The sequence below is a fragment of the Nuphar pumila genome, chromosome 14 (assembly GCF_984573655.1).
Source record: "Nuphar pumila chromosome 14, dmNupPumi1.hap1.1, whole genome shotgun sequence".
Taxonomy (NCBI): domain Eukaryota; kingdom Viridiplantae; phylum Streptophyta; class Magnoliopsida; order Nymphaeales; family Nymphaeaceae; genus Nuphar; species Nuphar pumila.
Genome location: NC_143262.1, coordinates 15,637,774 through 15,665,718, shown reverse-complemented (window position 1 = coordinate 15,665,718; position 27,945 = coordinate 15,637,774). Strand labels below are relative to the sequence as shown.

Sequence of the window (27,945 nt, the reverse complement as noted above, 5' to 3'; positions counted from 1 at the left end):
GGCATAGGGAAACGCAAGTATAAAGCTGCCTTTAGGGCTGCGGCGTTTTCGTTGCGGAGAGAGAGAAAGAGTGAAAAGATTGTGGCTTGCGTTGCTTCAAGGTGCAGAGCCACAGTCGGCCCCGCTCTCTCCCACAACAATGCACAGAACATAATGCTTGCAAACCCTCCTCTTCCCGTAGTTTGCAAGTTTGGCTTTTCTGTTACATTCCCTCCTCCTCCTTCTCTTTGTTTTCGTTTGCTTGGTTTTTTTTTTCTGTATTCCGCTCTTCTTATTTTGTTGGGATCTCTGTAGAAATTGATCATCAATAGGGTTGTGATAGAGGAAGCAATACAGACTTTTCTGTTTTTCTTCCTTTCGTTCGTTCCTTTTCCCTTTTTTCCTGAATTTGTTTTTGAAAGAATAGTTTGATGGCGGCGAGCTCTTGTGTTTGCTCAAGCTTGCGTTTCTCGCAATATGTCGTGGTTTCAATTCGGAGGAATTCGATGAAACCTGGGAAATGTAGGATTCCTGCGATGAGTTTTGTGCCCAATGCCAGGATCGACCTAGGTTTTTCGAACCGAGCAACGCGGTCGACGCGAGTTGGCGCTTCGCCGTTGGATGTTCTTCCCCCACCCATCGACCATGATCTGCAGGTTTTTGTCGATCGATCGGTCGAATGGCCTTATCGTCTGGCTTTCTTCTTTTTTAGTGGTTTCTCTTCGTTTTTTCGTGGCGAAGTTCAGTTTGTTAACTGAGGTTGTTTGGGAGTGTCTTTAGGATGCAATGGCCGCATTTGGAGCTAAAACCTTAGAAGATGGGACTGTCGAGACCTTTGGGAACGATGAACTGGCGATGAAAGCAGTGGAAGAAGGCGTCGCGGTGCGCCTTCTTTGTCCTTCTGATACTGTTTTTATGTTTGAATCTCTCTCGCTCTCTCATCCTAATTACTGTCAGTCTTATGAGATTTATATATCCTGTTTGTTGAGTTGATTGTTGTTTAGTATATTTCTGCATTGGTGTGTGCATGCATGTGTTTGTTCATTCATTTATCTCAATAGTACCGGGCGTACGACTTGTAGCCCAATGCAATAAAAATATCTGGAATGTCATTGAAGAAATGGGCTAAGAATGCAATGGTGTAATACCGACCATCGACTTTAACTATTATTGGTATACAAAACATCATAGGGGAGACTAGTAGTTTTTGGGCCACTATATTAAGTTACGGCCTTTATATTATGTTCATCTTTTCCATTCATTTTTTTCTTTTGTATTTTTGGTCGTAAAATGTTCAAAAAATTATTGCATTGTAACAAATTGTAGATGTATGAAATATTGTGAAAGGAACTGGTTCAGAATGCAATGCATTAATATCAAGCATCTATTTAGACTGCATATCTGTTGAGTGCAATGATGATAGATGATACAACAGAACACGTGGGGTGGATAATATCTTTAGATTGCTACACGAAGTTGTAGTTTGTGTATTGTTGTTATAGTCATGGAAACTTTGGCGAGATTGGCTTTCCTACATTTGATCTGTGAAGGAAATGAAGGAATACATGATTGTTTATTTAAGGAAATTGAACCAAAATTAGTTACTTGTAGGTTTCTTATTGTTTGATGCCATGTTGAAAGTATCGTAACATATTGTATGCAGGTGTGTATTGTATGCATATCAGGTATATATCATACGATACAATACACCTAATACCACACAATACAGTATGATACAAGGTGTATTGTATGAGCCTTATAGGCTCAACTTAAGTTACACCATTTATTTTTCTTTCATAACATTCAAAAGGCTCTTTAGGCCCAGTTTAAACAATTTCTTCGAAATCTTGAGGGTGGCACACACACTCTAGAGAGTTTGACGATGTCTTGCGGGCTATTTCTTGCAAGAGGGAGAGGTCTTCTACATCTTTCTACCAAAGGAGTGACTTGTTACACATTTTTCATTCAAGAGGGTGGATTAAGGTAATCTTTGATAACATCTAAGTAGGGTTTTCAAGGGCTTCAAAAATCAATAACCCATGTTGTACCAAAACATCATGATACATTGAAAAGACGTGAACAATGTCCAATCTTTAGCAAATAAGCCATACTAAGCACATCTTTAAGGTTAGGTTGAGTTGATACAGCTTGCACCTATGATTTCAAGCTCGATTATTCCATACCTTGATTAGTGTAAATATTTAACTTATGTATATATATATATGTATTTTTTTTCCGCTTAATCTGATTATGTAGATGTGTTTGTTATCGCTTGTCTACTAGAAAAAATGTTTTGGTTTGAATTGTTTTGATGAAAAAACTCAACTTTTTCATTGTGAAGTTTTGGTGAAGGACATACTGTGGATTCTTATATTCTAAGCCTTTCTAAACATAATAAATATATATCATATTTGTAAGGTTTGATTTATAAAACATGCAATGGAACATCAAAAAATGCATACCAGTCTATAATCAAATTGGAGGATAGACCAATTACTGTATACACACTTGTGCACACACACACACATTTGTTTTTGTCATGGTCACAAAGAAGAGAACGTTGAAGTTGGCTTGGTAATACACCAGATATTGTTTCATAAGTTAAGGAACTAATTGTCCTTGCCACGTAGATCACCCGTTCAAGCATACCTTTGATGATATATATTTTAATTGTAGGGGGTAACATTTTATGTTAATATTGTGTGATTCTTAGTGTAGACATGCAAGTGTCTTCTGTTTTTTCTCCATAAGTTGCATTTCTTGCCATTTGCTTGCCAAAATCTTGGGTTATTTATTGTAGTAGGATCATGGAATTTGATTATTTGTCATGCTTAGTCAAGATGCACTTTTTAGGTGATGTCTTACAATGTTTGTCATTCGAAAGCAATTAGTATGATTGTAAAGTGCTATTCAATCTTGCTTGTTGCTGCTGCCCAAGTTTTTTCTTGAATTAGTGAACATATCCTTTTACTAGGTTATCTACTAATTAAAAAAATTTTCCCCTGGAATTCAAGGTTGCTGATCTTTCCCATTTTGGTCGGATTCGAGGTATGTTTTTTTATTGTGATTTTGGTACCTCTGTATGCATTATCACCTTATAAGCTTGAAAAGGCTCTCTTTCTCTTTCCTGTGGCTTGTGAAATGTTATTTATTGTTACATTTGTTGTCAGATGTGAATGCATATATGGCTTTAAAATGGCTTTTGGATCAACAAAATTTTAAAACATAGATCTTGATATAAAAATTTGTGAAAGATTTCTAAGTGCAAATTCGGTAGCTTGATCTACTCATTTGTTGTTGTTACACACATTTTTTATACTTGACGTTAATCGTGCATGAATGTCCACTTGTATAGTTACTAGGTGTGGGATGTAAACACGATATTTGTAATTGGTTCATGTGGATAAGAAGTTATGCTATTAGAAGCTAACAAAATTAATAGATGGGATTTAAGGAAAACGAGAAACAAGGGAAAGGGAATGCTTCCGAATTTAAGATTATCAACATATACATGCTAGATATTGGCATATTTGCTATCTTTATTTATAGTAGAATTTGCTTGTGTTGATTGTAACACAACTCCTGGAGGACAGACGTTCATGATGAGCTGTGTTACAGTGAATCTATTCTATCATTTAGTTTATACCATTGTGATCTCCAAGGCTATCAAATCAGGAAAGGCGCATAGGCAGCTTATGGACCAAAATTGGAGTAAAGATATTGAACTTGGTGATGGGTCATGGACTAAGCTCGGGCCTGCCATTATAATATAGACAAATAAATTGTGTTCTAAGGTTCCAGTTGTAAATATGTTTAAAAAGGTTAAAGCTTCCATACTCCGCTGTTTATCTTAAGTTTGAGCTGACATAAACAAAAAACTGGAAGGTTGATTGAGATAAATTAAGCTTTAGGTTCACAAAGGAACTTCATGCCTATTCGGATGCTTAGGTGGGAGAATCCTTGGTAACAGGAATTCCCTGCACTTCACATTTTAGGGTGCGTTTGGATTCATGTGAATTCTCATGAATGAGAATTCACATTACTCAAAGGACATGTTTCTCTTGTTTGGATGCCATTATTGTTTTAAGGAAATGAATTCTAAAATTCTAGAATTCCCTATTTAGAGTTCCCACCTCATTAGGTGGGAACTCTAATTCTCTATCTATTGGGAGCGCTCCTTCCTCTGTCATTCTCCCACCCTCCTGATCTACCCCTCCCTCCGGATCATCACTCTCACTCTCTACCCTCCCTCCGGATCATCACTCTCACTCTCTACCCTCCCTCCTCCTATTCTACCACCACCTTCTTTGCTATTCTCCTCCTCCTTTTTCCCCCCTTTGTCCACCTCTATCGCCTCCTCCACCTCCATCTCTTCACTTCTCCCCCACCTTCTTCTCTGCCTCCTCTCTTCCTCCACCTCCTCATCTCTCTCTGTAACGCCCCAAATTTCAAACTTGCGAACCTTTTCAGAAAAAACAGGCAAGAGACTAAAAATATCCTATGAAATCAGCGGAAATTTTTTCTTTTGATAAATCATAAGGCAAGCTGACAACTTTGGACACGTTAGCTTAAAGAACCAAAACTCACAAGATTCGGATATCCCAAGGAAAATCCATTACAAACCCAAAACGTCCAGGACGTGAGCTAAGAGCAGGAAGAAGAAACCTTGAAGTTATCTTGCAATCGCGTCATCGCCCGTAGTGTACCTAATCATCACCTGTACCCATAGAATGAGTTGTTTTCGCGAAAAACTAGTAGGTGCACGAGAGAGACTACAGGAAACTGAATTAAGTACATTTAATTCAGTATGCTAAGCAGTTTAAAGTAGATATGCAGTTAAACAGGTAAGCAGTGCACGACAAGTAAGCAGTGCAAACGGTAAGTAAGCAGTACTAATGCGTAAGTAATGCAAGCGAGTAAGTAATTCAAAGCAAGGAAGCAGTGCAACTGACAAATGCAGCATACGATTCAATTGATCGTAGGGTGTGAACCACCATGCAACTAGCTTGTTCTTGTTCCTAGAACGAGGTCTCTGCATTGAATCAGTATATCCTGAACAACCATAAACTATTTTCATCTCTCAAGGCCTTACGCGACCACCTGTTACCGATTATGACTCACTAAGGCGTCATACTTTCTCAGAAAAGGTCACCCTTCCGTAGAAGGTCCAAAACATGATCACTATCTCAAATCGCTAACTATCGGATTCTCACATATGAGTCATGTATGTAATCATGCTAAAATAGAAAGTCGAAACTATGTATTCATAGTTGGCTATCACAAACAATCTCAGAAGATCATCACAACTCACCATAACTTTTTATGGTAAGCAAAAACACAAGATCCACATCGGATCGCTCGGTCCGAAAAATATGACCTGATAAGGAATTTCTGCCCTAGAGGGTTTACTTGGTCTTCGACCATACACTTCCTCACAGGAGTTCACCGTCTTTGCGGCTACCCGTTCGTGGGACAGTGTATATCCTCATAGAGATTTTATCGCTCTAGCCGAATTACCCGATCTGGGAAATGTACAACCTCACAAGGAATTACTGCCCTAGAGGGTATACCTGATCTTGGACCATATATTTCCTCACAAGAGTTCACTGTTTTCACGGCTACCCGTTCGTGGACAGTGTACATCCTCACAGAGAATCTCCCACTCTAGCCGGGTCACCTGATCTTGATCATACATACCCCCATAGTGAAACCTTTGGGAAATTGGTCCCCAACAAATGCCATATCCAATGAAACTCATTGCGATACACGCATCAACACAAATGACCGCTCTCATGGTTGATAGCCACTAATACAAACAACAAGATCAACGCCATATCACCTGGTCTGGGAAATGTATAACCTCACAAGGAATTCCGCCCTAGATGGTATACCCAGTCTTGGACCATACACTTCCTCACAGGAGTTCACTGTCTTTGCGGCTACCCGTTTGTGGACAGTGTACATCCTCACAGAGATTCTACCACTCTAGTCGGGTACCTGGTCTTTCTCATACACGCCCTCGCAGATAATTCTTTGGAGATCAGGTCCTCGACAGATACCATACTCAGTGATACACGCATCTATACAATCGACTGCTTCGAACAGTTGACCGCTCTTGGGGTCAGTAGCCACAATATAAGCACAAGCATGTATATTAGCAATATGCATCGTATCACTCTTATTGCCACAAGGAATATTGCAATCCTCAAATGGAACCTCAAAGCATGCGTAAACGACACATGAGAACACACAGATATGGCAATCCAGTTGATTCTATAGGCGAAGAGTAACTAACTCTATCTGACAGCTAAACAAAACAACTGAATAAGACAAGCACTCGTAAAACATACAATTACCATAAAATGGCTCAGCCCATCAACAAGTAATTAAATTAATCGTAAGGCATAAACCATTACATCACAAGCCATTCATAAGCAATCATACGGTAACAATTATATTACAATATGTAAGCAACTTATAAGACAAGCGGCCACATCAATCCTAGTTGCTACCAGTTCGTAGATTACGAGTTGTATGCAATCACATCAATCATAAGAGATGCAAGCCAACAAGTGCTACACTACAATAAGCATTAAGCAGTTCGACCAAGGGGTAAAGCAAGTCACATGCTAATATGTAGCAACTGACATAATGCTATTATTATAAGCATTTAACTAATATGAGAAACTCCTTATTACTCCGTAACGCCTTGACAGACGTGCACAACTCAAAGAGTAACATACTGAATTATTGAGCAAGTAAGCGATCAACCAATGTGAACAGACTTTATGTTTCAATATTACTGGCCTGCGGGTACGTGCACGCAAAACGTAGAAACAACTGAGACTAGTTCGGGCGTCTGTTATTTTATGTATTTTCAATAACCCGAATAGCTAGTTGAGTCCGCTCCTAAAGGGCCGACATTAGCCGAGAGAGGATTCCTCAAAGGAGGCAGTCACACGGATGCATCCAACTTCTGCAGAAGTGTTGAGCTAACTAATGTAGCCCCTTTCTCCTTAACTCCAATGATTGGGGAGGCCAAATCATTGCCTGTGGGGTGGTTGTTAACAACCTGTCCATTGGAGTTTTGTACCGCTTTGTTCTCTCCCTTGACAGAACAACCAGAAGCGAATGGGTGTGTTAGGGGTTGCTTAACTAATGACCCATCCTATGCTGTGGTCTTTAAACCACTCGAGCATCTTGCCTGTGAAGGCGAATGTGAGGCCATTTATGTGATTACAACATTGTGCATTTAGCACTATCCGAGGTTGCACGACCGTCTCATTCGATCATCGCAGTACTAGACGTGTCGTGCACGACTACAAGTACTTTACGATGAAGGGGGTATTACTCTTCAATAAAAGCTTCAGCAGGAGTGTTTCACAAAGATGTAAAGTTTATTAACTTTATTTTATCTTTTGAAACAACAGAACCTTGTGCCAACATTATGCATGTGATTATCTCGAATCACATTCGCTATCGGGGTATCTACATGTCTCACATGACTCGATACTGGCCTCGGTAGACGGGATACGAGTTTTTCAACAGAACACCCGCTAAGAAGTTTGCTCGAACCCCCAATTCGGGATCACTCGAGATATGCCAAAAAGGCGACCAGAACCAGTCAGTCACATCCTTCCAAATGCTTCGATTTGGAGCAGTTTTTGATGCTTGTGCGCAGCTCCCTAAAATCTCAAGTCGACTCTGCAGGACTGCGCACACGAAGAGCCAGGATCCTTGCGATCCTCTCCTTAGACGAAGGTGTATCGCCAACTCTCGACTGAACTCTTGTCGCAAGAGGAAGAGTGATAAATGCCCTTTGCATCCTCCACGAGGATGCCTTTAAGGCATATGCAAAGAGCAAGAACATGCACGCCATCTGCAATAGCAAGGCAGAAACAACACATAAGCAAAAACATGAGCTTGGTGCAAAGCCCGATGGCAAAGTAAAGACTGTAAGCAGGAGTGCAACACAAAACCTTTGCATGATGCGCGACAACAAAGTAAAGACTGTAAGCAGGAGTGCAATGCAGAACCTTTGCGCGATGCGCAATGGCAAGGTAAAGGACAAGGATCGCAAAACTGCATCCTTGAGTTAAATGTGTACTCATATAAATATATATATTTCTCTATATATATTTATTTAATGATCAATTTTTAGTTAATTGAACTTAATTCAATTGTAACAACGAGCTGGGAGGAGGCTTGACCCCCTCCCCTGCTCAAAACAAAGAGCAGGGAGGGGGCTCAGCCCCTCCCCTACCGTAACACGAAGCAAGGAGGGGGCTCAGCCCCTCCCTTGCCTAATAGGGAGCAGGGAGGAGGGGCTCGACCCCTCCCCTGACGTAACAGAAGCAGGGAGGGGTCGTGCCCCTCCCCTGCCAAACAGAGGGAACAGAGAGGAGGGGGGCGATCCCCTCCTCTGCCGTGCCAGAGGGAACAGAGAGGAGGGGGGGGGGGCGAGCCCCTCCTCTGTCGTAACAGGAGGCAGGGAGGAGGGCTCGGTCCCTCCCCTGCCGTAACAGGCCAATCGGCAGGGGCTTTTGCCCCTGTCAGTCGACGAAGGGAGAAGAAAATAAAAAGGGAGAAAAAGTAGGAGGCGGCGTACCAGGGGTTGCCGGCGTCGGCCGCAACGACAGTGCTGGCGGTGGAGGGCTCTGAGCTAGCTCGCCGGAGAAAGGTGGTCGCCGATGGCGGCATCAGACGAGAGAGAGAGAGAGTCAGGAAGAGACGAGAGGGCGAGAGGTGGTGCAGGGAATCGGGAGAGAGACGATGAGGGGGGGGGGGGTTCGTGTTTGAAACCCCGTGCCTCGCTGTCTACAGAAGACCCGAGGGAGGCGGTGCTTCAATTGGGTCAGGGTCGTGTCAGGGTCTGGATCCGACCCGAATCCAAGCCAATAATTTTTTTGTTTATTACACTCTCTGTTAAGATGTAAAAGGAGTAAGATATGGGTCTATCATGTTAGATCCAATGGGGTGCAAACGGGTCAGATTCGAGCTGGATCCTTCCAGATCTGAATCAAATCCAAAATTCAAACAGTAGATCCGAATCAGATCTGAAGTGGCTAGATTGAATACAAATCCGAAATACTTGTGGTAATACTGGATCCCGAAAAAATTCGGACAAAAAAAGTTATTTACATGTAAAATTTACATTTGGGTCAACTCCAGATCTGACTTAGAATGCTGATTTGCATCCAAACCAAATCTGAAAGTGATCCAAATCCACATTCAAATTTTACTTGGAAGATCCATATCCAAAAATATGTCATACTCAGATTGGATATCTGATTCGTTTGCACCCAGTCTCAAATGTATACCATAAAGTCAGATCCAAACATGGATCTGACTGGTATCCAATGAGATAAAAAAAATATTAACATGAATCCATGAAAATGACAAAAATATAAGCTTTTTACATATAAACATGCAAATGGATCAGATTTGAAACCAAATATAGATCCAGTAAAAATAAGATTTGGATCCAATTTGAATCCAAAAGTAATCTGATTTGAATTCAAACCAAATCTGAAAGTGATCCAAATCCGACCCAAATCCATATTCAAATTTGACATAGAAGATCCATATCCAAAAATATGTCATACTCGGATTGGATATCTGACCATATCCAATCTGTTTGCACCTAGTCTAAAATGTATACCATAAAGTCAGATCCAAACATGGATCTGAATAGTATCCAATGAGATAAAAAAATATTAACATGAATCCATGAAAATGACACAAATATAAGTTTGTTACATATAAACATGTAAATGGATCAGATTTGAAACCAAATATAGATCCAGTAAAAATAAGATTTGGATCCAAAAGTAATCTGAATCTGATCCAGAATGCACATTTGAATCTTTTGTTTAGGATCCATTCATATAATCAAATCCCCTACACCAATGTGCGTGTGTGTAGCTGCACGTGCCCTGTAAAAGAACCTTTAGCAATGCGCTTGCTAAAGGCCCTTTTTACGTAACAATGAGCTTGCACGATGATTGATATGCGCGCAACCATTGCTATTTAGCCAGAAAGTGGTAGGCGTCTCTCTCTCTCTCTTGATATATATATATATATATATATATATATATAGAGAGAGAGAGAGAGAGAGAGAGAGAGAGAGAGAGAGAGAGAGAGAGAGAGAGAGAGAGAGAGAGAGAGAGAGAGAGAGAGACTTGCGTTATACTATAAGTAGGCGGCTATAGCTAACATTTTTAGGCCGGCTGAAAGCTTGCTTGTTCTGGGACCGATGGAGGGATGCTTCGGTCCTAATTAGATTGGATCAAGTCCAATTTAATAATGTATAGATCCAAAATAACTGATTATGATCCATTTGTTCCTTCTAGTATACCTTCTTTTTGGCAATCTTATTCCAAAAGAATAAAAACTCTCACATCAATTCCATGATGAAATAAAAAAATAATATGAATTCTCAAAGATAAGGAATGAGTGTTCAAATTATCCAAATGCTAGAAATCTTTAGATTGAGAACCCTCCTTGATAATTCTTTAGATTCGGAATTCACTTTTCTGTGATAATTCTCCTCCAAATTATCCAAACACACCCTTAATTATTTGAATGAAATGATTGAAAGTGTATTATGATGTTAAGAGTGCCATTATTTTTTCTTTTTAATTATTTGGTTGAAATGATTGAACGTGTATTATGATGTTAAGGGTGCAATTATTTTTCTTTAATGATGTCTAGAGTTACCACTTGTAGTGGTAAATAGATTTCTTGGAAATTTGTTGGGTCCATGGTACCTTAATTATCATGTTCAAACTTCTAGGGAACCTCGTTAAATTGGATTCATTTTACCACCAATGTGCCTTATATCCAAATGCCCCCAACATCTTCATGTATTTGCTCTTGGTGAAATTGCACCTAACTTCTGGACAGCTGACGAATTAAAAAAAATCTCCTTTCACTCTTTGTGTTCCGCCTTCTCCTGCAACCTCCACTTCCTTTTATCTGGTTGCAACCTTGCTATCACTCTTCATTTTCTGGTAGGTCTTCGGGACTCAACTGGTATTAACAACTGTCCTCTAATTCCATGATGGAGCTGAGCTCTTACAATGCCCCATCCAGATGGTCTGTAGCGCACGTAAGGATTCTCCCCATGAGCATAATGGATGCATGATTCACCAATATCCACAAATGTTATCATAGTGTATGGCAATTAAAGCTACAGAATTCACCATCATTGAGAAGCTCGAGGAGATCAAGTTTATAATTCCTCTCATTAAAGTCTAAAAATTTCCATGAGATTCTAGAGCCTCAAAATCAGTAGTTCTATGCTAACTACTTTTTGGTCAGGTTATCTTAAGGTTGCTTCCTAAATTTGCTCCTTGAATGGCATCATGTTCTCTTTGCAAGCTTGTCATCTTGTGTCACTGCCACAGTTTCAAATGAGTCTGAGGATGACGTGCAGTAGAAGCCACTGAAATAGGAAGACAACATTCTGCCAGTCGTTGAAGGATAAAAAATAGGACATAAATGGATGATAATGAATTAAATGAATCGACAGGATGATGTGGCAAGGTGATGCAAAAGACAAAAGGAGTTGAACCTGTGACAGAGAGATCATCCAGGAGAGTATGCGTGACATTTCTGTTAAACTGATTAATATTATGTTAGGGTATAAGTTTTAAATTTTACTAAACGGGAGCTAGTCGTTCCCGCCTCCCCACCCTTGCTTAGCGTTCCTGAATGTTACAAAATATCACACATGATATGTAATTGATATTTTGTGACATAGATATGGTGCAGGTATATTCTATGACATTGAAATTTCTAAAAAGATGGGTATGTGGGATGAGTATTTGTACATGTGTGCACACACATGTCCAAAAATTTGTAATTATGCTACATTTCACAAAATGCTACAGATATGAAGTTATGGACTATCAATTATAAACTAAAAGACTAAAGCATGTAGTTAACTAACAAATAATGATCAACAATTATATATAAATATATAATCAATAGTAGACACTTGATATTGAGAATAGGCTACACATTCATTGGACCATAAGATGTATAAAATGAGCTAAGTTTGAAGGTAGAAGTACCCATGTTACATGGTCAATATCACAAACATGTCATTTGATTGACATTACAATGATGCCATGCTGGAACACCAGATCACAAAATACAGATCTACCACTGGTGCAAAATGACAGATCCACCCGCAGACGAATATGTCTAGCAGATACAGGTCACCTTCTTGAGTGAATCACATAGTTCCTTTGTATGCTTTGTTCCTTGTGGGATTTATGCTCATACATCTTTTCTTGGAGCTCTTGATCTTCGGGGATACATAAACATTACTTTTTTTTTTCTGCTGATTTGACCTATGTTGAAACAAAATGTAGTGACTGGAGAAGACCGTATTAACTTTTTACACAATCAAAGTACTGCTGATTTTCAGTCCCTTGGTGAAGGACAAGTGAGAACTATTATAAAGATTTAATTTTAAAACAAATTTTTTGTTTTCTATGACTTGTTTATTGACAAGACTGTTATTCAAAGGATGCAGGGATGTGACACTGTTTTTGTAACGCCAACAGCACGCACCATTGATATTGGACATGCATGGATTATGGTGAGTGTTGCTGCTCTTTTGATTTATTCTGGACTTTGTAATAAGAAGCGGACACTTCATCTTTTCCTGATTTTCAGGAATGCTTCCTGATTTTCCGGAATGCTCATTGAGTTAATATCCTTTTGTTCTTAAACTGTGCTAAATGACATCACATTGCGCTTTTTTGTTCACAGAAACATGCTGTATTGCTATTTGTTTCATCAGTAACATGTAGCAGCATCATTAACATGCTGAACAGGTATGCTACTGCTTTGTTAAATCAGTATCTCTTCAACATTCCATGTGAATTGATCTGTTTATATATTCTGATAAAGGAAGAGGACATGGTTTCAATTTGTAAAACAATAAAATCTGGTATGCTAAGTTGGATATCTACACTTATTTTTGTTGATTCAATGCTGGTTCACCAATTCATAAGAACACCGTTGGAAGTTGGAGTGTTTGTTTTGCATCAGAGATCACTCAGTGTGTAATGCATATCTTATTGAAGTGCTTCTTTTACTTTTGACATTAGCCGCATTTGTTGCAATTTTCTCCAGACAAGGTGTCTGTTTAAATTCATGTGCTCAGTATCTTATTGATTTTAGCAACTGGACCTGTGCTCAAATTATCGCAAGTTATAGTCTAAGTCACATGGACTCGGCTAAAAGGTCAACGCACCCGCGTCGACACGCTCCGACACGGGTGCGGCTTCGGACACAGGATGGACACGATCAACGAAGTGTTGGACTCGGTCAAGGCACCGGGTCCGAGTCCGTCCACATTTTGGACTTGGTCAACTTTGACCGAGTCTATTTTTTGTCTATTTATTAAAATTAATTTGGACTTGGGTTGGGTCCGGATCCAGACCCGACCCAGATCCAAGACGGTATTGGGGTTGGATCTTATATATATATAGCCGTGTCCCCGTCTCCAAAATGTTTGAAATTGCTCAGCACCTGTGTCGCACCCGTTCCCGTATCCACACCCATGTGACAGGTTATAGTTGTACTTTCTAATCAAGGTTAGATGAAAATCACCGATTATTTCAGGGAATAGGTGAAGTATAGGAAAATGCATAATAGTTAAAGTACAGCGAATCACACATGGCTCTTGAAGGACAAATTGTACCTAAGATAGCTCAGCAACGTTTGCCAAGATGATTTAAGTTCATGCTATGCACCACAATTGGTGTGCACATAGATATGGTTGCAGGTATGGGCATGTAAGGTACGGCACATGAACTTCTAAAACATAGTTACCAATGTCGTTGATATTTTGAAAATATCTCTATTTTATCTACAATTTAAGGTAAGCTGATAATATCGACAAAATATTTTCAACATTCAAAATATTGTGACATTATCATGATATTTTTGAAAAAAATCTCATTTTTATAAAATTTAAGTTTAGTTTTTATAGTTTTTTTTTTTTGTATTTTAAAAACTTTTTAAACTTATTTCTTTATATTTTGCAAGAAAGATAATACAAAACCTATGATTTTCTTATTTTTCTTATTATTTTTATAATTTTTAAAACCTTTGAGATTCTTGTGAGAAAAATCACTTAAAAAACTCCTAGGAAACTCCAAGGGAAAATTTTCAGAGAACGATACGGGTGACTGTTCTAAAAGTATGGGTACAACAGTAAGGATATATATATAAGGATGGGAGACGTTACTCAGACAAATTGTGGGATCAGCTGCAGATTTTTTTTTTCGCAAAAAACCCTTTAGTTGCATTTGCAATTAAAAGGCTCACAGTTATGAGGCCTTTAGCACTAGTGTAAACACCGCTAAAAGTTTTTTTTACACAATGCGCACGCCCTTGATCGTGCACATCCAACGCTGGTCAGACGGGAAGGGTGTCCGATGTTGCGCCCTTCCCTATATATATATATATATATGACTAATGCTACAGTGCTCTGGGATTACCTATTCTCATGTACTAGATATCATGGTTGTAGGTTGTATCTTCTCAATTAAACCTTATGGATGTACTCAACATAGTTTATTTAATAGGAATCATGCTTTGGATCATGCTTTTTGGACATAAAAATAGGATTTTTAAGTCCAAAATTTTGATACATTGTTAGCCGATGATTTTTAAAGGTCTTAAAAAATACATGTATGCTATAATCACATGATCCAAAACTTGTTTTTACTAAATAATTCTTATAGGTCATATCTATAGGGATCAACAAAAAAAGTTTAAGAAATTTGAAAATCTAAAGCTTCTATTAGGTGGGAGTAGGTACTCCGGGAGCACCTTATCATTATATATATATATATATATATATATATATATATATATAGAGAGAGAGAGAGAGAGAGAGAGAGAGAGAGAGAGAGAGAGAGAGAGAGAGAGAGATGGCCAGGTGGGCGTAATGTCTAACGGCCCATCATCGGACAAGAGGTCAAACGAATGTCCGCCACTGATCAGCGGCAAAAATATTCCACAAAAAGGGACTTTAGTGGCGATCTCAACTGAAACTAAAGGCCTTACAGGCATTTTGTGTTTTGCCTGTAATGCCTTCAGCACAGTTGTGACAACCGCTAAAGGCCTTTTTAGTGCAAAAAAATTGCGCTGCTGATCACGTGCGCGATCAGCGCCTCAATGAAGTTCGAATATCGTCGAGATTAAATCACAGCTCAGTTAGTTAGAAACACATGGCCTGTAGTGTGAGAAACACGTTTCCCATGAACTTTTTGGCATTTCTTAAATGTTTTAGAAACGGTTTCTCTAGAAACTTGTTTTGCACCTTATTTATAGCATTTCTGGTCCTTTTGACGTTAAAGGAGGGATGGTGGTGGTGGAAAGGGTGAACAGATATAATAAAAAATAAAAAAGTCTGCTTGTTTTAATCATAATGGTATATATTTCTAATCAACACAATTTACATTGGTGAAATCCGGAGAAGAAAGAAGCCTTTCACCACACATGCCCTATCTTAAACCTCCTTTCCTATAAAAAGAACAAGGAGTTCTTGCAAACTGTCTAGTTTGCAACACCCTGTCATTCTTGGATTTTCTCAATTTCCTGTGATTGCAACTCACATTGGTAGTGCTTTTTTCATATTTAATAGAACATGAGAAAGTGCACGTTTTGAATGTGATTTGCACTTGAGAATGTTTCTTCCTTGAATCCTGTGAAGGTTACTTACTCATAAGACTGACCTTGTGACCCGCAATCACACCTTTCATATTCTTGTTTTGATTGCTAATGCCACATTTGACCAAAGCAAATGGACCATAAAGAGGGGGAACACCATATACAGGTCTACTCAAATAGGACTCAGCCAGGATAGAATTCCTTGATCCGGATGCCATATACAGGCATGCTCAAATAATACTTGCGCTCTCGATCAGCGGCCCAACGAAGTTCAAATATCATCGAGATTAAAGGCATGTTTAATGGTTCAAATTAATGTGTCTTCTACTTGCATGTTTTCTACTAAGTAAACCATAGGGATTAAACCATAGAGATTAAATCTTTGAGTTTAGATTAAGCAAAAAACATATGCAAGCATGTTTTTTAAAGGGGTTTGGGATGGTCTTGGAGCTAAATGGCGTGGAAGCTACATACATCTCTCTCTCTCTCTATATATATATCAGTCACAAATATCATTGAGATTTTGAAAATCTTGTGATATTATCATGTGTTTTTCAAAAACTGTGATAATCATGATATTATCACGAGATTTTTAAAATCTTGACTATTATGAAAAAACCTGTGATATTATCGGGACATACAAGATGACAAATGAAAAAGCAAAGAATATTTATTGTTAGCAAGGTCCTACCTGTACATTAGCCCATTACCAACTCATACACCATTAAATGCTTTTCAAAAATCCCTCAAAAGGGGTTCACGTGGGCAGATCTATGTAATCATAAAGTTGGCATTCTCAAGAGGCCTTCCTAAATAGAAAGAGGAGGGGCCGGCTTCCATTGCCCTCCTCTATATGGGACTATTTTGTGGATGAGCTCAATGGCGACTTAATAAGGTGTACATTCAAAGTATGTTTAACAAGGTAACATCATACCTTGTATTAGGAAAAAATGTAACATCCTACCATTCATACATTGTTCTTTATTTGTTTAAAAATTCTTTTCAATATTTTAATGTTTTTTTATTTGTAGTATTTTTAATAAACCGATATTTTTCCAAGGTTTTCTTGAGGAAAATAATTTTTTTAAAAAATCTCTTGAGATATTCCATAGTCGAGAATGATATTTGTGATTATGATATATATATATATATATACACACACACACACCATAGTCACAAATATTGATAATATTTTCAAAATATCGCGACTTTGATAATATCACTATATTATCAATTATTGTTGTTTTATTTATTTTTTACATCTTAAACGTGTTTTCTTCTTTATTTTGTATTTTTTACTTATTTATTTCATTATATATGTATTTTATTATCTAAACATATTGTTTTCTTACTTATTTTTGTTATTTTTATATATTTTTTATTTGTTTAAGCCTCGTGATTTATCACCAAACCTATAATATCGTGAGAAGTAGCCTCGTCGAGATATAGTCGATATCGATATATGTGACTATGATATACACCAGGGTTACCAAAAGCACCATAAAACATAGGGAAGCGAGTTTTGGAAGCGCGAAACATGGCAGTTCTGAAATGTGTTGGTAAGCGCCAAAAAAAATGGGAAGCACGCTCATTTAAGGGAAGCTCGCTTCTCCTTTTTTCTTTTTTTTTTGTTTTTCATTTTTGTTTTTCTTTCTTTTTTCTCTTTTTTTCGCTTCCTTCTCACTTCCTAGGTCGCTTTTGGTTCGCTTTTTAGGTCGCTTTTCTTCTCGCTTTCGAGAAGATTCCTGGTTCACTTTTAAGTCGTCTCGTGCTTCTCGCTTCCCACTTCCTCTTCCCGAATCGCTTTCTGCTCCAACTCTGTTAGACACACACATACTAGTACAAAACCCGTTCAACTGCATGAGAGAGAGGGCACATGCTTTAAATAAGGTGTCATAACTTTTTATTGGTGGAGAAGTAGGGGGTTCAATCACTTTGAAGTGAGGGCCCTTCCAAAAGATTGGGCTTTATATATATTATAGACATATATAGATATCATAGTCACATATATTGCCAATATTTTCAAAACATCACAAAATTATGGCCCTTCCAAAAGATTGGGCTATATATATATATCATAGTCACAAATATCAGTATTGGCTATATCTTGGCCAGGCTATTTCTCGTGATATTATTAGGTTTGGTGATAAATCTCGGGGCTTAAAACAGAATAAGTAAAAAATGTAAAAGAAAAAGAAAAACATTTAAAATGTAAAAAATAAATAAAAATAGTAAAACTAATTGATAATATTGTGATAATATCTTGAAAATATTGTGATAATATCATGGATTCGTGATATTATCAAATTGATGATATTTTCAAGATATTGCAATATTTTATCTATATTATCGTTTGCTGAATTTACAGTGATAATTTCATGATATTTTAAAAATATCGCCGATATTTGTGACTATGATATATATATCACAATCAAATATTGGCAATATTTTCAAAATATCTTGAAATTATCATTGTAAAATCAAAAAAACGATTTTATAGGAAAATTTCATGATATTCTGAAAATATTGGATGTTAAATTTATCATGATAATATCAGGAAAATCTTGAGAATTTATATTCATGTTTTATTGTTTCTTTGCTTAGCGTATTTTTTTCTTATTTATATTCATATTCGCGTTTTATTGCTTCTTTGATTAGCATGCATTTTTTTTCTTATTTTTCAACTTTTTTCTAAGTTTTTATTTTTTGAGAATTTTCTGATATTCAACCAAAAACCTATAATATCCCGAGAATTTTCCTTACCTAGATATAGTTGAGATAGATATTTGTGACTATGATATATATGTGTGTGTGTGTCAAAAATCCTAAAAGAAAAACATTTATGAGGTTAATGCTCTTATACGTGTACAGCATGGAATAGAACAAACCAAAATGTCCAAAATCCATCAAATTTATTTTGCAAAATCAGGTAAAACTTTGAGGAAAAAATAAATAAAAAGATAGCATTTTCTACAAATCAGTAAAAATATTTTTAAATAATGTCACCCATTTAAAAGTTAAAACTTTTGTGAGTTTGGTTTGAATCTGGGTTGGGTCAGACCCAAGATTTTTCTGACCCACTGTCACTGATATCGCCGATATATTGAAAACATCGCCATATTATTGGCTATTTCAAAGTAGCCGATAATATCGGGAATATATTGTGATATTTTCAAAATATCGCCAAAGACAAAATATTGTGATATTATGACGATAATATCGTGATATTTTTGGGAAAAAACTCTTTTTATTTATTTTAAGTTTGCATATTTTTTTGTTTCTTTTATATTTTAAACCTTTAAAACATGTTTTTTTATATTGTGGAAGAAAAATAATGCAAAACTTATTATTTTCTTATCTTTTTTGTTGTTATTTATATTTTTTCAATTTTTTTAAGTCCTGAGATATTCCTGAGATTTATCAACTTTTGAAAATCTTTCCGAGAAATACCCTAGCCGAGAAATTACCTTTAACAATACAGGTGACTAAACTCTGACCGCACCCATACCCTACCCTTGTTGACACCAGTACAAGACCCTTTACCAAACTACCCACATCAGTGACATCACATAAGTGTGCACATTTAATGTTTATGACTATTGCTTAAGAAGAATTTAGATCGTCTAACTTAATTATTGGTGTGTAGAAAACATTCCTTTCCATGTTATGCAATTCATGTTTGTACTTGGATGCTTGTCCATTTAGTAGTTATACTTGGATTCACGACCGGTGGTGCTTTAACCTAGCATTCTATAGCAATGGTTCCACAGGAGATGCATATTAACATTATCATTATGCATGTTAATTAGAGTACCAAACAGTGATGATGGTAGTGAATTTGCCCATTTTTCATGTGTTCCCCTTCATGGTCATTGCTGGTGCAGGTGGCTTTCTTTTGGTTGATGACTTGCTACAGCAGTAGCTTTCTCTTGTAAATGATGGAAAATGAACTTAAGTCTGAGTATGCGTGTTAGCAAAATGAATTTATGACTTTTCCCACTTGTTCACCCCCTTTATCCATGTAATGTTTTAAAAAGTTGCCCTTTTCCTAGCTTTTTTTACCTTCCATTGCCGTTCCTTCTTTCCTTCTCCCCTCTTTCCTTGTTCATTTCCTTTTTTTCTCTTCTTTCTTCCATCCTTTCTTTGTTATTTTTTCCTTTTTGTCTCCATCCTTCTTTCTTTTCCCTTCATTTCCCCCCCTTTTTTTCTTGTTTATGCTTTCTTTTCTCTTCCTTTTTTCTTCATTCATTCTTCCTCTTCCTTTCTATTCCTTTGTTCAGTGTCCTCTAGATTGATGAAAGTCGAAGCCTAGTCAATTCTTTAGTCTTTTTTGTGTTTTCCTAAATCATCGCTTAACCAATACGTGAAAGGCTTGCTTTGAACAATTTATACTAATTGAGGGTTTGTCACAGGTTATTCTGAGTTTTTGATTTTCCATTGTTATCAACGTTGATTTATGGAAGCTTTTACAGTGTGCAAGTATATTCTTCATAAAGAAGGATTCTTTTCCAAATTTTGAACTCTTATTTTTCTTAGATTAAAACATTATCAAGATTTTTGAAAAATCTACCATTTGGTTCTTGTTGTTGATGTCATTCTCTGAGGAAATTTGTTTGATGTATTTCTTGGTTCATGAAAAGTGGGAAAAAACCAAAATATGAAAGCATGTTGGATGTAGTATTACTGCCAGAGAATGCAAATTTTCAGTATGGATGTGTTGGAAATATTTCAGTGCTTTGCTATAAGATCGGTTTTCAAAATTATAGCCATTATGGTTCAAGTAATGTAACTTTCTGAAAGGCATTTTAAGCTGTCTTAGTTATGTTTCACAAATTATCAGGGTGATCTACCATGCCCTAATGTTCAATAAAATTTTGGAAAATGGAAAAAAGTTGAATGAACAAAGAGGTTTAATCATCACTACTGCCTAAGCCTGCTGATTCTTCAGTATCAGTTGGTTCCATAAGCATATGTGAATTTGTCCTTTCATATTGATTATTTTTTGTATGAAGGCCATATTAGTGTGATATCTGATGTCATAGTAGGGGCCCTTGATAGACCAATTCTATGGTTTGTCTCTGTTATGCCACTTCAACCAATGGTTTATGGCCAGATATGAAGGTTGATGACTTGATGCTATGGCAATATCTGCCTGTCTATGCGATACATGTTTGGTAACTTTGTTTAATATTCAAATCAAAATTGACATTAACTATCAATACTAGCCCTTATTATAGTTTAATGCTCGTTTGAGGCTTTATGATGTGAATATTGTGTTTCGTGTATTGGATGAAGATTCACACATGCATTTCGATTTGCAATATGTGCTTTCAAAGCCTTGTTGCTTCATTCCCATCAGCAGTTTATGAGCATCTCTTGTTGAAAAAATTGATTGTATTATAATATTATAAAGTTGATTAGTGCACATGAATTTGAAGTACTGGGACTGAGTGTAACAGTTGAATGATTTAGTGGCATCTTAACTGAGGGATCTTGGCTTCAGATACCACCCGGACCCAAACAGTTCAAAAAACAAGTGCATTTGCTATTAATTGACTTGTATGATTTAGATGGTCAGGATTTCTTCTGTTTTTTATTTTTGCTTCATGTATGGAAATAGGTATATATTTTTTTCCGATAGAGTAGAACTTCAGGACCTTACGAAAGACACATGTTTCTTCACTCTCATGGGGCCTAAAAGCAGTCAAGTGAGATTCTCTTTTGCATTTTAGTCCTCTTGTTTTCCATATATTTGGCTTTGGAACAAATAAATATGAAGTTTACTATTACCTATATGTTTTTTTTATGTGAATGAAGGTAATAAAAGACTTGAATCTCAGTGAGCTTATTGGAAAACCGTATGGTACACATCACCATTATAGTGTAAGTATCAGAGAGGCATTCATTGGAATGTTACCCTTTGAAAGCTTGTACTTGTTCATATTATGTTGCTGTAATCATTTTTTGATAATCTCGTGCCTTTGACACAATGCTTTTCCTGTGTTAGGAATTCTATATGTGATGTGTTATTTCATAATGTCACTACTCTGTATTTCTTAACTATCCTTGTTCCTGATCATTCATCTTTGCATTGGTCTCAACCTGAATGTATGGATACGGGATCACCTTTTGTGCCAGGATTGTGACTTCTGATATGGCAGTTGATCCGGTTGCTACACTTATATAAGATTTTTTCTCATCCATTTTCACCTCCAATCTAATCTGTTTCCTGTCACATTTTGCTGACAGTATCTGCATCAAACTAATGGTCTTGCAATAACTCACCAACTCCTTAATAGCTTCAAATAAGGTTCTTAGTTTCTGTTGAAACATCAACCTTATGAGTATATCAATTTTCATCCTTATCTTGAATTATAGTTGAACTTTACTCTTTTTCTGGCTAGAAGATGCAATGTTGATGAAATTTGGGTCTCCATAGTAAAATTTGATGGGATCCTTGAAAGATATATGGCTTTGCCAAGGGTTCATATTTTTATAGACATATTTTGATGTGGAATTATGATTATTGAAGCCTTGTTATTGTTTCTTTTCTGTGCCAACGGATTTTATCTGGAATGGATCTAATCAGTGCTTTTTTCATGAAGGATATAGACATGGGCTCTCTTGCATGACTATGTCTATTCCTATTACACTTGATTGTTGATTTACATGCACATTACTTGCTCAACAACATGCTCTTCTTTTGATAAAGGAAAATGATTTCTGACTCATGGTTGTATTTTCAAATCAAGCCCCTCAATGGTGTGGTTCCATGTTTACTGGTCCGATGGTGCTTTCGCCTACTCATGCTTTTTTCTTCCTTTTCTTTTTAATCTCGATATACTGGCTGATAGTGTATATGACACAGCATCCCATTCATGACATGATTTTCCCATTCTGTGAGGGCACCAAAAACACCATTCATTGAGAAATTCAGCACTTATGATACTAATACTGGAATTACTTGCAGCCTTTAAGTTTGTGTTTCCTTATTGCTTTCCATTGGAACAAATTTTTATTAGATAAATGCTAATAACTGTGTCTGGATAACTTATAGCGTGCCTGACTATAGTTAACAGATTAAGCTATTTTGAGATAAAGGATCTCGAGATTCTTCCGTCTACTTGAAGTTGAGTTGGCACACAGATTAGATAGTATATAGTCTCTTTGTTGACATGTGTGACACCTTTAGACAGGGGTTGCTCATATTTTAAGGTATGACACTGTAAAGGAGCATAATTGAGACACTTTGCACTCTGAACAGCAATAATTTGAGGATAGCAAAAAAATATCCTTTGGGTCATTCTTCTTTTTTTGAGATGAATTCATTTGTTTTGTTGACATCTTCTTGTTCTAATGCATTTTCTCAAGCAGTTCAGTGACAACAGCCTCAAGGAGTTATTTTTGTTAATTTATATTTCTGTTTCATTGTTATGATGCACCACATCATTTGCAAGCTTCAATGACTTCTTTATAACGTTATTTGTAGGGCCATTTAGCTTTGTTACTTCACATTCTTTTTTCAAATTTTTGGAGTTTTTACCTTCTGGTCTTTCATTATAATATTTTTGCTAAGAAGCCAGTAATCATCTTTCTGCAAATGAGTGACCTCTTATTTTCACCACGTATACTTATGTTTGATTGCCCATAATTATAGATTAATGAACCTAGAAATGGTGAAACTTTTCAATTGAATCAAATATTTTATTAGATTTCATTTAGCCATTGAGTTTTTTGTCTTTGTTTTCCCTTCCATGGAAGCACAATCACATTCCACCCTATCAATAGGTGAACAAGATGCCTGTTACTGTGGGTGTTGGAAGCGTCTTATCAGAAGGTTATTCCCTTTTACTTTCACCAGCCAATGCCGAACCAGTCTGGAAGGCTCTTCTAAACCTTGGTGCAGTCCCTATGGGCACTAAAGGGTGGGAAAGATTAAGAGTGCTCAAAGGTTCTCTCTCTCTCTCATGCCATAATCTTGTATACTTTGCGTACGGGGCAGCAAATACGTTTCCTATTTCTGGCCTAGTTGAAATCCTCCATCTCAATTCATCTTTATCAAGACAAAAAGCTGGCAGGAGCATGCCCTTTTGCAGGAGCTTTGCTGGGACATATTTAGGCTTTGTTTTGACTGAACTATTCTTGATGGGTGGCGCTAGATGGTGCCTGAAAACTTAATATACTGAGGTTTATATGACAATTTTATACATCAACACACACATCATTAATGCTATACTACCTAGTAGATTCCCTTGGCCTTTTAACATTTTTTTTATACAGATATGGTCTACATATTTTATTTATTTAAAAACATGTTTTGGATCATGTGATTGGACTCTGAAAACAGGTGTTTTAAGATATTCAAGAATTGACTGTCTACAATTCCCCAAAATTCCTGATTGGAAAAAATTAGGTTTGTCTAAACAACTCAATTTAAAGTGTGTTTTCTAATAATGAACTATGCTAAAATGCATCTTTGGGGGTGAGAGAGAGAAGCTTAGGGTGTGTACGGATGAATGGACAGTTTTTTTTAAATATTGTAGCTCGCTTATGCTTTAATCTAAACCTGCGGGTCTGTTTCTCGTTCCTTGTTATCAAAGCATTTCAATGAGAAAACAAACTTTTTGTTGTAAAATTTAGATGCAAATCTTTTTTTTGAGAGAAAGTACACTTGATTTTATTTAAGCAAAATAAAGAAAGAACTCAGGGCTGTGAGTTATAGACCCCTAGCCTTACAAGAAGTTGCAAATCTAATACACGCTTTCTATTAAATAAACTATAGAATCCCATTTGTAAGGTTGGATTTCAAATGCAACAAGACATTGAAAACTTAACTCTCCATTGACTATCCACACTCTAAGCTGGGAGGGACCAATTACTTTATGTTAAGAAGTGACTTTTTCATGTCAACTAAGAAGTGCTAGTCTATGTTGATTTTTTCATTTTTATTAATGTATATTACTTCTCTCTAGTGCATCTTATTGTCCAAGTTTTACGATGTTGGTCAGGCATAAGTTTCTAATGGCAGATCAATATATTGTTCTGTCCACTGCAAACAATTTGGTTTAGAGACGTTCAAAATGAGTCATACATGCCATCATCAGACGAATATATATGTGAAATTTACTTGAACTAATTGGATTGTATAGTTATGACAATGTCCGGATCTGGTGCAATCACATTGCACAAATTTTGTGCATTAAGCACCTGATCGCCCTCCATCAGGCCTTGGGCCCCATAACTGACAGGTCTGTCCCCCCCAAGATGGAGGGTGATCTGGTGCTTAATGCACAAATATTTGTGCAATCATATTGCACCTGTTCTTTTCACCTTATGACAGCCTACAATGAAATGGTATTTGACGATCCTTGGAAAGAAAAAAAAAGAGGTGCACAAATCATGTGTGCAGTGTCTTCCCTCGATATCATATCCCCAAATGAGCAATATTAACTGAAAAATTACATGGTTTGAGAGAATTTACAATACTATTTGACTGATGCAGGACGTCCAGCTCCAGGAAAAGAACTCACAGATGAATTCAATGTCCTTGAAGCTTGTCTCTGGAAAGCTGTTTCTTTAAACAAAGGTGTTCATTCTCATTGTCTTGCATTGTGTGTGTGCAGTTGTGCATGTGTTTTTTTTTTTTTTTGTGTGTGTGTGTGTGTGAGAGAGAGAGAGAGAGAGAGAGACCATTGCTAGGTACAGGAGGCAAAACTAATATTGGCTTTATTTTCATCGAAGGATGCTATAAAGGACAGGAGACCATTGCTAGGCTTGTTACTTATGATGGAGTTAAACAGAAACTATGGGGAATTCATTTGGATGGCCCAGCAGAGCCAGGATGTGCCATCACAGTGAATGGCAAAAAGGTAGCTTTCAGCATTCCATTTTTTTCTGTGCTTCTCTTTAGTTTCAGTTGTAGTGGTTGAAGCCAGGACACGCCTTTATGAACCAATACAACAGGTCGGGAAGCTCACAAGTTATTCAGCTGGAAGCACAGAACCCAAGCACGTTGGGCTTGGCTATGTTAAGAAGCAGGCATGCTATGCCGGTCTAGAGGTGGTTATAGGAGATGCTGTAGGAACACTTGTTAATGTTCCTTTCTTGATCGAACAACCTCAGAAAAGTGTTATTTAAGTGCCTTGCATTATAAAACATGATACTGGAATCAAGCTTGAAGGCACCGCACACATCTTTCTAGATATCCCTAGGGCTGCAGAAAATATCAGGTTATTAAACCTTTCATGTACATGTATATAAGAAGAGACTCAAATTTCAGTTCAGATGTTTATGGTACCTTACTATACACTTGAAAGTCATGTCATGCATGTGATGAGCTCTCTGAAATGCAAGAAACATGTCTTTATAAAATTTTGAGTTTCATCATCAAAGTACGCTGGAAATGCTATGCAGCAGATTCAACAGCTTCCTCTTCATTGATGGGAAGGGAAATTTATCCTTCCCGGAACAGTTTGATGAGTTTCAGGAACAAAAGCCGGTTTCATATGTTGCAGGCTGTCGTTTAAACACTCCAATATGAACTTAACGGGATAATTCCATTTAGGGGCAATCTTTTGCCTCTAATCTCAAAAATGGGCCTCACATTTTTTTTATCTCCCTGATATGGGCCCTTGGTTTTCTGTAAACTACCAAACAGAAACGTATCCATTCTCAGGTTAAGCCTCTTTAGACTGAATCAAATGACAATAGTACCCTTTTCTTTCCCATGATGGTAAACAAGTATTTTTATAAACTTTTTAAAAGGCATTACAGGAAAGTAAAAAAATCACATTTCCTAGATGGACATCAAACTGAGGTCTCTCTCTTGACACTTCAGGGAAAACCTGTGGCCTATGTCAGAAAGTTCAGAAAAGTAAGGCACATTTTAGGAATTTTTTTATCTTAATATTACCTTGAGGGTGGGTACTTTTTCAAAAATTCCTTTTTTTTTATTGGGAAGACTTGCATCAAATCTCAAGCACTTTTTCCTTATAATTTACCCTCTAAAAGTTCTTTTTTGTTGCCCGTATTGCAGACCTTATAATGTTTCCAGGTCCACCAAACTATCACCCGAAGTCTTGATGGCAGCAAAGATGGAGTAACATGCATGCATCAACAGGTACATGATGCCTAACGAAAAAAGATTACAAAAGCGCTTCTTTGCACATTTGAACATACATCAACGTGTACTTGCACCCTCGTGTTACAGTCTTAAATACTACAACCCGATGGGTAAGTATATGACATTTTCCATGTGAATCATGGTTACAGATGTTTTTCAAATGGTGGCATCGAGTAACCACTAAAAGACATCATGGAGATCACTCATTTTGCCTTTGAATCATCCAAGTAAACAACACTGATGCTTGTAACTTACGCAGCACCTCTCGATCAATGCATGTTGAAGAATTTCATTGGCAGAAGGAATATGGTAGTGGTTTTTGGTCTGAATTTGGGAATGTCCTTGGATGCAACCTCAAAACGGCGACAATCAATATGCGGATGGTCTTTAACCAGAAATAATCACTAAGATGATCCAATCCACAACCATGGCCAGCACAAATTCCCATTACAGTTGCCTGACAAACAACGAACCGAAGCTTCATTCTGAAAAGAAGAATATCCAATAATATAAGCCATTTTTCGAAGGTACTAGTGTGAAACTTTAGATTTTCAGGTACAAAGAATAGAAAATAGCCAGAGGTAGATGGGTTCCCAGCACAATCAGATATTAACTTGCTAGCATGATCAGATTCATCTTGGTAGTTCCAAAAGCAAGCACACAAACGTGACATATGAACGAAAAATCTCAAGTCGAACCAACTGCCAGGGTACGTACAAGTCAGAACAAGATCTGGATCCTCCCAAGGCATGAGGCTTCCAGATAATTCTAATGGATCCACACAAGTGCTGGTCACTCATAAAATTGCTATGGCTCAAGATTCATCACAGGCAACAGCTGTTACACCACTTGCTATAAATGGGGAAAATGGAGAAAAAGAGGCAAAAAATAAATTAGCTAAGCACATCGACTAATGTGGACTGGGTCAGTCGACATCCAATTTGATGCACGATCCTAGATCATTGCTTCAGGGACCAGTTCCTACTTGAGATAGCTCCATCTAAGGTCCCCTAGAAAAGAACCAGTCCCCAGAAAAAAAAAGCAGTTTGCCTGCAAAACCATACGGATATCATATGAAAATGGAGGGACTGCATTTTCATTGATCCTGAAATAAATCAATAAAAAAAGCAATAAAAACCATTGCT

General features: G+C 37.2%; 2 protein-coding genes across 3 annotated transcripts in view; one reads left to right on the top strand and one right to left on the bottom strand.

Annotated features, from left to right (window-relative positions):
• Window positions 1–48: 48 nt before the first annotated feature.
• LOC149816489 (Glycine cleavage T-protein family) lies at window positions 49–25,986 on the top strand. 2 transcript variants are annotated; one of them, XM_089987859.1, is made up of 12 exons: window positions 49–635; window positions 760–861; window positions 2,994–3,027; window positions 12,360–12,433; window positions 12,524–12,589; window positions 12,763–12,827; window positions 21,299–21,386; window positions 21,496–21,561; window positions 23,467–23,629; window positions 25,181–25,264; window positions 25,420–25,547; window positions 25,642–25,986. In XM_089987859.1, exons 1-12 carry the CDS (start codon window positions 411–413, stop codon window positions 25,813–25,815), a joined length of 1,269 nt encoding a protein of 422 aa, XP_089843985.1. In that variant the 5' UTR covers window positions 49–410; the 3' UTR covers window positions 25,816–25,986. The 2 variants fall into 2 exon arrangements, with proteins under 2 accessions (XP_089843985.1, XP_089843984.1); XM_089987858.1 differs by having other exon boundaries at window positions 52–635; window positions 25,417–25,547.
• Window positions 25,987–26,808: 822 nt separating this feature from the next.
• CDKE;1 (cyclin-dependent kinase E;1) overlaps window positions 26,809–27,945 on the bottom strand; it is a 56,681-nt gene continuing 55,544 nt past the window's right edge. Inside the window, exon 16 of the mRNA XM_089987856.1 lies at window positions 26,809–27,285. The gene's annotated coding sequence lies outside the window, so the exon portion shown is untranslated. The remainder of the gene's footprint in view (window positions 27,286–27,945) is intronic.